Genomic DNA, 9,462 nt, shown 5'->3' with positions numbered 1-9,462 from the left:
GTATACATGAAAAGTAACTTTTTTGTATTACAAGTTTCTTTTGAAATCAATTTGAAAATGCACATGAGCCCACACTTATTGAATATGTCCTAATTTGCAAAGGTAGAAACACCATTCATATGTATGACAAATAAATCGGCCCAATCTTCATCCAATCATCCTACTGCCAATTTGTGATGGCAATGCTGCTTTAAAACTGGCCTCTAACCTGAAAAATGCCTGGCTTGGCAGTACCTGCCAGGGGTATAACCATAGACATGTATAGATACAGCTATACATGTCTATGGGTATAACTCCCGCCGGTATAGTCTTCAGGGTCACGGAGGCACACAATCCTCCCCACCACGACAAGGTAGCAACAACAGGAGAGGTTTTTAGAGGTTAGAGGCCAGTCTAAAAGCAGCATTGCCATCACCCATTGGCAGTAGGATGATTGGATGAAGATTGGGCTGATGTATGAAGCTTTCGGTCAACTTCCATATTCTAAAATAACAGATCAATTCCAAGATGAATGTGCAACTCATGATCGTATTTTTATTTACAATAGGCTACATGATCTTTTGTAAAGGGTTACATTTCATTACAGAACGTGTTTTTGCATCATGAACAAAAGCAATAATATGAAAGGTTGAATGTGTTTTATGACACCAATTAAAAACATAATATACAGAAATAATGAAAACCTTAAAATGTAATGTACAGCATATGACATTTCCCAATCTTTCACTAGACCCAAGCAGGATTTATAGGTATAATTAATAAATAGCAAGATATTTTCACACACACACACACTGTCAACAGAGTCAGTCTGTTTTTTTTTTTTTAATAACTTTGAACACCTCCAGTTTTATGTGCCATCTCCAATAAGGTATTTGTGTGTTCATGGGACACATACTTCTGATTTAACCAGCTTCAACAATTTAACAAAACCACCTCCAAGCAAAATGGATCTTTCCATCGTTCATATTTAAAATGAATATTAAAATGTGTTGCATTGACAGTAAACATTCAGAGTGCAATAATCAACTCAAACAGTGAAGACAGCTTAGTCTTTAACCTGAAGTTTGGAGCCTTTTGCATGCTATATAAGCCAATTTAAAATCAAGTGCCTTTTATAAGAAAATATCATAACTCTGTATTCCCTCACTGTGTTGTAAAATGAATAACTTACATTGATATATAACTCATATATTATGAATAATTACACTGCAGCTATTCTCTCTCTCTCTCTCTCTCTCTCTCTCTCTCTCTCTCTCTCTCTCTCTCTCTCTCTCTCTCTATGAATACATCTTCTTGGTTTTCGTACTACAGAAGGAAAGTTCAGGGGAGAAACGAAATCAGATAAAACAGAGAAACAGGCACTTACTATTGACATATCATAGAGCAGAGAGTGGCATAGATTTAAGTTGTTTAAAAATATAAAAACTTAAAATCATAAACAAAACAAAAATTGGTGATTTCATTCTGTCATTTTTTTTTTTCTGACCATAAGTTCCACGTCTGAAACGTTCACTCTGGAGGCTGGCTAAAGATTGCTCCTCTTGGCGTGAACAAGATACCCTTTTGACTTTATGATTCCTCTGCTTTTCACGATGAGAGAGTAGCGAAGGACCCACTCCAGGCTCCAGTCCGCCCCCTGTAGGCCCTGGGTGCTCTCCTGGACCGCCTCTTGAAAGGCTGCTGCTGAGATGAGTTCTGGATCATTTCAGACGTATTTTGTTAGAAATACACCCCTTTAATCGAGATAATGTACTGGTGGTAACCCTTAACTGTTACTAATTCTAAAACTAACACACTCTTTAAAAAAATGTCAGAGTTTGCATAACATCAGGTTGTATTGAATTAATGTAAGCTGAATATTTTGACGTGTCTCAAAGGAGGGTGAAAAATGAATGGTTATGGACATTAACAAGGTAAATGAATACTAGTTGACAAAACAATGACGTAAATGAGGAGATAATGAGGTAAAACCTTTCACCTTTTGGGTCGTTGTGAGTCAGCAGCTGGATGTCAAATTCCTTTGCGAACGCCGTGAGGTCTGGAGGCATAACACAACAGGAGGCCAGATTCACCTGATTACTGCTGGGCTTCACCTGCACAAGAATGACACACACACACACACACACACACACACACACACACACACACACACACACACACACACACACACAAACACACAAACACACACAAGAGCCCAACAGGTCGAAGTCAAAGTCAAATGTATTTATAAAGCACATTTAAAAACAACTCACGTTGACTTGTAAACAGCATGGACAACAAGCAGTCATACCCTTCAGTTACACTAGAATTAAGTCAAATTGTAAAAATGAGAGCTGCCATTTGTTCAAATTTGAGCCAGATTCTGGGCAGTAGGCTTTTTGGAGTCAGAACATGTATAGTAAACAGAACATCTGTCCGACCCATATTTACTTAGATATTTTCCATTCTCTAGTTCCTTTCGGTTGCTTCACTTTTGAAATGAGCTTACAATGTCCATGCTTTTTACAGTCATTAACCTAAGAACTTAACCACATATGACAAATCTATTGCCCGAAGTCAAGAGTATCGAGTTAAACAGCGTTTACATTTGTGAATTGCATGACATCTATTTGTAAAATCACGAATGCATTTGTGAAACTATTCTAATTCCATGCCAGTGCACCTGTGCCCAGGTGTACAGCTGCTCCAGGAGGGTCTTGTCCAGGTCGGACGTCCCGATAGCTGTGACCTTGTTGCTGCGCACAAGTCCTTCCAGCTCGGCCCACAGGGGCTGCAGGTGCTCCAGGGTCTGGTTGTCCCCATCAGGCAGGGGTGGGGGGGCAATGATGACCGAGTCCAGTTGAGACACTCCCAGGGAGCGACAAGCTGGAGAAAAGATGATGAAAGGGAGAGGGATGTATTGCCATGTCCTTGTTACCTTGGGCCTACCCCCCAGAAGCTTCAGGTGAGAAGTTTCTGTGAGGAATCCTGAGACGCATGCTTATTCTTACCAGCATTGCATAAATGATTGCAACACAACTCACTGAAACTGGTTATGATCACAAATTATATAACTTCATAATTTCTAAGAGCTAGTTTTTGAAAATAAATTAAAACACATGTAAGGCAACTAAGTTTCATTTGGTCCTTTTTAAAAACAGGAATTCCTTTTCACATTAAATTCTAATGAAAGACTTGGTCGTTTAAGCTGCTGGCACTCACCCATCTCCACAGCATTTCTGATGGAGGAGCAGTCACACTCGCTGAGGAAAATCTTAACTAGAGGAGCAAATCATCCATGAAGTTATCATTAACTACATACAATAACAGGAACTCCAACACAGACAGAAGGGGAAAAGGTAACGGTAAAGACCAGGTATTTAGCAGACCGTTTTATCCAAGGCAACGTGCAGTCAACTTGCAGCGAATCGGGTCTACCCGGGTCTTTTAAAGCAGTGACGCTAACCACCACGCCCCAACATGATGATTCAGACATGAGGAAAGTGGCTCAGGGCCTCCCTGAGCAACAGCAACCCTTCCCACAGAGAACATAATTCATGGCAGGCTCACGTGACACTGTGCTTAACCCTCCAGCTCACCAGAGACTTTCAGCTCCTCTCTTTCCTCAGCTGTTATGGCCTCGGTCTCCTCAGGTATGCTACAGTCAAGTGTCATAGGCAGCTCATTCTGCAAAAAGAACAGTGCATGTAAGACCCAAACAAGACCTATAAAGTGCTACCTTTGACACCACTATAATATGGACTGTATCCACAAATGGCTTCAATCTTTACCCAAAGAGACATGACTCTTTGCCCTTACCCCTGTTAGTAAAGAAATGCTTTCCAAATGAGCATGTGGTTGTGGGGACAGTCTGAGTGGAATGCTTCAGTAAGCTTGGAGCTTTGTGTGTGTAAGACCCCCCCTGTGTACTCGGCGAGCGTGCTGAGGCAGATAAGCTGACAGCAGCAGAACTGAGTCAGGTCTGAAGCCTCTCCGACCGTGCCACAGCACCACATGTAGAACCTTTGGCGGCCAACTTTCCATGAATGATCATTATGACAGCTCTCTTTCATCTGAGGCGGGACATTGCTTGCAGTCAATCACCAGGCAGCTATTTTGTCCTCCCCCCCCCGACCCCCAATGAGACGCTGGCTGGCAGGCCAAATAATTTTATCAGGCAAAGACCCCATTAGGCTTACTTTATTATTCAATCTCATGTACTAGAGCCAATGTCCCGAAAGTGATTTAAAATACAACTGTGACCTTTGCCAGCTATGCAAAAGTAAAATGCGGTGTTTGTTCCTAATGAACATAATATACCTGAAGCTCACACTTCAGGATAGATTAATTTAACTTGGCAATAAAATAAAGACAGCAGTGCATCAGTAGGCCTAATTAAGATGATCATGGCTCACCGTTTCCAGAGTTGGAGGTATGGTGGCAAACCACTTGCTTAATGTGGCCTGGATACAGTCTTGAAGCTGCAAAATGAACAATGAATGATAGTCATTTGACCATTGGCAAACATGCAACGAAGACTCGAACCAAACTGTCATTTGCTTGTCAGTTGGAAAAGTGTGTATGAAAGTGTGGTGTGTTGTGTGTATGAAAGTGTGGTGTGTGAAAGCTACGTGTTTTAATGTCTCTATGTTGTGAAAGCGCTTGGATAGTAGTCACTGATCAATGGATAATCGATCACAAGTTATGAATGGATCACTGGTTATGAATGATAATGATATATATATATACACAAAATAAAAGTATCCAAGGTGTTTAGTCATTTCTCAGCAGGTACAACATTTAAGTAGAACTTCATTGAAAGAAAAATGCTAATGCAGTGCTTTACAATAAATATAGTAATTATGGTGTACTTTTTCCTAAAGGTAGCCTTCATAAAAAATGTAATAACTGGAGTGGTTTGCAACAAACTAAGCTACAAAACATGTCATTTGAATTACATTGAGGGAGCTAGGCCTATCTGGCTGTTTGGCTCATCTCGTCTGCAGGCCTATGGAAGACACACCTTTCTGACTAAACATATGTCAAAATGTTGTTGCAGTTATCAAGATCACTTTGAATAGGGCCTAATTGAAAATATTGGAAATTTCTACCTCAAATCTTCTCGCCTCACGAGTTTGTCTTAGTGGCATTCATTAGACTGAAACCGCGTTCACAGTCGGCGCTAGATGCTTGGAATGTGCCACAAATGTCGAAGTTGTACCAGATCTGGAAAATGCTCACTTTTCAGCGACCACCTTTTTTCAATAACCATGAACTTGAATTCGACAAATGCGTCGAATTCGACAAATGCGTCCCGGGACCGCATATTATGCTTCCTCCAGAAGCGCTTCGAACCCTTTCGCCAGATTGGTCACGTCATTCAGCCCATGATCAAATGTACTAACTGCACGATTCAACGTGTCCGGCTCAAAGGCAGCCCACTCAGCTCAGGGAAGCGGGCATCCAAGTGATCATACGACCTTTATTTGTTATTCATGTTAAGTACATGAATAACAAATAAAGGTCGTATGATACACTTAAGGAATGGGATCGAACAGAAGTGTGACGTTAACTTCGCGTTGCAAATATAACATTAATGGATCGTCAGACCAAAGGTTAAGCGGGAAATTAACTACATTATCATGCTGTAAGTGTCAACCATGTGAAATGCACATACGCGATGTCTCTGGTCCTATAAAGCTATGAAACTATTGTTAAACAAACTATTTAACTTAACTGTCTGGTTTAACCCTTCTCCTCCAACTGAGTTAGCCTCTCCAACAGCAACGAACACTGGCAAGCTATATGCTAACACTCCGCCGACTTCCGGGCATTTAGCAACATTCTGACAAGGCGGATAAATAATTTACAACTGTGTGTAAAGACCAAAAGCGTTTTTCACATCCTTGTCAACATAGCCTAATTACAATTACAATTTGAGTCTGGTTTCACCTTGCTTTAACAATTTTAACTCTAAAGTGTGATGCGAATGACGTAACCATAGGAGACTGACAACAAAATACAGAACGCGGCGGTCTAATGTGGAGTTGTGCAGGTGGTCAAGAACATGACGCAAGATTCGTGGAGAGCAAGATACATGAAATAACTATGGCGGCAGAGGCGAGGCGGCAAGTTATCTTACCTCCTCACTGGGTGAAGACGGACATTTCTTCTTAAGCCGGCTTCGGTTCACTAAATTCCCTGTGTGTAAATGCAGACTCGTTGCATGGTTTAGTAGCACCTTGGCGTTGACGTGAGCTTCCATGTTTGCGTTATGTAGCGTATGTAGGTAGATATGCTTCTCAAATTCTTGTTCACTTCTGCCGGAATAATCTCGAACTGGCAGTGCGGTCAAGAGCTTATTTATAAATGAGTGTAGCAGTGACTTTGCATATGCTGTTCATTCAGAGACTGAAGTGTAGGCTTGAGTAAAAGAGCACGCCTCCACTGAAACAGCCGGTCTACATAAAATCTGGCATGGATACACGGAAGGGAGAGGTTAGCGCCTACCACGCAGTCATAAGGAATGCTTAATGAGTCATAGCCTACAGGTGAAATAAATGTGCACTGTAATCGTGACCGTGCGCTTATGCCAGAAATCATCAATCTAGATCTTAAGTGACTCTATGTGAGCACCTTATTATATGAGCGAGCCTTCAAAAACCCTAAAGCAACCGTGACATGTATTTATTAGGCTAACAGTTGCCTACCAAAATCAGTCTCCAGGATTTAGTGATTTCGCAAATTCAAGTATTTCCCGCAATTACGATGGCAGATTGCATTTCTTATTACCGGAACATTTCCCCCAAAAAAGGGCAGTGTCCAATGTTCCCTCTAATTTTTTTCAGCACTGAGCAAATATTATTTATTCTGAGCGCACATTTCAGCACTGTGAGCAATTCGTAAACCACGCAACCTTACGAAAATGACCACGAGCCGGCGTTTGCCATAGGTTTCCAAAAAAGATGACAGCAAATGCATCAATATGTCTACAAGGTTGATATTTATTCAATATCCTTTATAATGGCTGGACCTAGGAACATTTTAATGATGGTGTTTTACCAGTCAGTTTAGTTGAACTTAAAGGATCTTTGGTTGAAATGAAATAAGGTTTAGGGAGGTTATGACTGGTTCACTTATGAATGATAATGATATACAGCCGCGGAAAAAATTAAGAGACCACTTCAAAATTATCAGTTTCTCTGGTTTTACTATTTATTGGTATGTGTTAAAGTAAAATGTACATTTTAGTTTTATTCTATAACCTACTGGCAACATTCCTACCAAATTTCAAATAAAAATATTGTCATTTAGATCATTTATTTGCAGAAAAATGACAATTGGTCAAAATAGCAAAAAAGATGCAGTGTCTTCAGATCTCGAATAATGCAAAGAAAACAAGCTCATATTCATTTTTAAACTACACAATACTAATGCTTTAACTTAGGAAGAGTTCAGAAATCAATATTTGGTGGAATAACCTTATATTAAAATCACAACTTTCATGTGTCTTGGCATGCTCTCCACCAGTCTTTCACATTGCCGTTGGGTGACTTTATGCTACTCCTGGCGCAAGAATTCAAGCAGCTCGGCTTCTTTTCATGGCTTGTGACCATCCATCTTCCTCTTGATCACATTTCAGAGTTTTTTTTATGGGATTCAGGTCTCGAAATTGGGCTGGCCATGACCGGGTCCTGATCTGGTGATACTCCATCCACACCTTTACTGGCCTGGCTGTGTGGCATGGAGCATTACCCTGCTGGAAAAAAACACTTCTCAGAGTTGGGGAACATTGTCAGAGCAAAAGGAAGCAAGTTTTTCTTCCGGGACAACGTTGTACTTTGCCTGGCTGAGGTTTGTAAAAGACCATAAGGATTGAACCAAAGCGGACTGGAGGGTCTCCTAGTTCGTCTTCTCTGATGAGTCCAATTTTCAGCTTTGCCCAACACATGGTCGTCTGATGGTTAGACGGAGACCTGGAGAGGCCTACAAGCCACAGAGTCTTGCACCTACTGTGAAATTGGACTCATCAGAGAAGACGTACTAGGAGACCCTCCAGTCGGCTTTGGTTCAATCCTTATGGTCTTTTACAAACCTCAGCCAGGCAAAGTACAACGTTGTCCCGGAAGAAAAACTTGCTTCCTTTTGCTCTGACAATGTTCCCCAACTCTGAGAAGTGTTTTTTCCAGCAGGGCAATGCTCCATGCCACACAGCCAGGCCAGTAAAGGTGTGGATGGAGTATCACCAGATCAGGACCCTGTCATGGCCAGCCCAATTTCGAGACCAGAATCCCATAAAAAAAACTCTGAAATGTGATCAAGAGGAAGATGGATGGTCACAAGCCATGAAAAGAAGCCGAGCTGCTTGAATTCTTGCACCAGGAGTAGCATAAAGTCACCCAACGGCAATGTGAAAGACTGGTGGAGAGCATGCCAAGACACATGAAAGTTGTGATTTTAATATAAGGTTATTCCACCAAATATTGATTTCTGAACTCTTCCTAAGTTAAAGCATTAGTATTGTGTAGTTTAAAAATGAATATGAGCTTGTTTTCTTTGCATTATTCGAGATCTGAAGACACTGCATCTTTTTTGCTATTTTGACCAATTGTCATTTTTCTGCAAATAAATGATCTAAATGACAATATTTTTATTTGAAATTTGGTAGGAATGTTGCCAGTAGGTTATAGAATAAAACTAAAATGTACATTTTACTTTAACACAAACCAATAAATAGTAAAACCAGAGAAACTGATAATTTTGAAGTGGTCTCTTAATTTTTTCCGCGGCTGTATATACACAAAATAAAAGTATCCAAGGTGTTTAGTCATTTCTCAGCAGGTACAACATTTAAGTAGAACTTCATTGAAAGAAAAATGCTAATGCAGTGCTTTACAATAAATATAGTAATTATGGTGTACTTTTTCCTAAAGGTAGCCTTTACGTATAAAAAATGTAATAACTGTGTGGTTTGCAACAAACTAAGCTACAAAACATGTCATTTGAATTACATTGAGGGAGCTAGGCCTATCTGGCTGTTTGGCTCATCTTGTCTGCAGGCCTATGGAAGACACACCTTTCTGACTAAACATATGTCAAAATGTTGTTGCAGTTATCAAGATCACTTTGAATAGGGCCTAATTGAAAATATTGGAAATTTGTACCTCAAATCTTCTCGCCTCACGAGTTTGTCTTAGTGGCATTCATTAGACTGAAACCGCGTTCACAGTCGGCGCTAGATGCTTGGAATGTGCCACAAATGTCGAAGTTGTACCAGATCTGGAAAATGCTCACTTTTCAGCGACCACCTTTTTTCAATAACCATGAACTTGAATTCGACAAATGCGTCGAATTCGACAAATGCGTCCCGGGACCGCATATTATGCTTCCTCCAGAAGCGCTTCGAACCCTTTCGCCAGATTGGTCACGTCATTCAGCCCATGATCAAATGTACTAACTGCATGATTCAACGTGTCCGGCTCA

General features: G+C 40.6%; 1 protein-coding gene across 1 annotated transcript; it reads right to left on the bottom strand.

Annotated features, from left to right (window-relative positions):
* Positions 1-508: 508 nt before the first annotated feature.
* On the bottom strand, positions 509-6,355 carry gclm (glutamate-cysteine ligase, modifier subunit). Its single transcript, XM_080832736.1, has 7 exons — positions 6,122-6,355; positions 4,395-4,460; positions 3,579-3,666; positions 3,202-3,258; positions 2,663-2,865; positions 1,979-2,093; positions 509-1,695 (listed from the first exon to the last, which is right to left on the bottom strand). The coding sequence occupies exons 1-7, from the start codon at positions 6,242-6,244 to the stop codon at positions 1,526-1,528; spliced, it is 822 nt and encodes a 273-aa protein (XP_080688862.1). The 5' UTR covers positions 6,245-6,355; the 3' UTR covers positions 509-1,525.
* Positions 6,356-9,462: the final 3,107 nt, after the last annotated feature.

The sequence above is a fragment of the Sprattus sprattus genome (assembly GCF_963457725.1).
Source record: "Sprattus sprattus genome assembly, chromosome: 2".
NCBI lineage: Eukaryota > Metazoa > Chordata > Actinopteri > Clupeiformes > Clupeidae > Sprattus > Sprattus sprattus.
The sequence above is the reverse complement of the archived record's forward strand: the minus strand, read 5'-3'. Positions and strand labels throughout refer to the sequence as shown.

What these genes read in the sequence shown, in the direction of transcription:
- gclm (XM_080832736.1), bottom strand. Translation starts at nt 6,244, where the DNA reads ATGGAAGCTCACGTCAACGCCAAGGTGCTACTAAACCATGCAACGAGT. An exon ending in TACCTCCAACTCTGGAAACG is followed by an intron (nt 3,667 to 4,394) that starts GTGAGCCATGAT and finishes TTCTTTTTGCAG; the next exon opens with AATGAGCTGCCTATGACACT. An exon ending in AGCTGTACACCTGGGCACAG is followed by an intron (nt 2,094 to 2,662) that starts GTGCACTGGCAT and finishes ATTCTTGTGCAG; the next exon opens with GTGAAGCCCAGCAGTAATCA.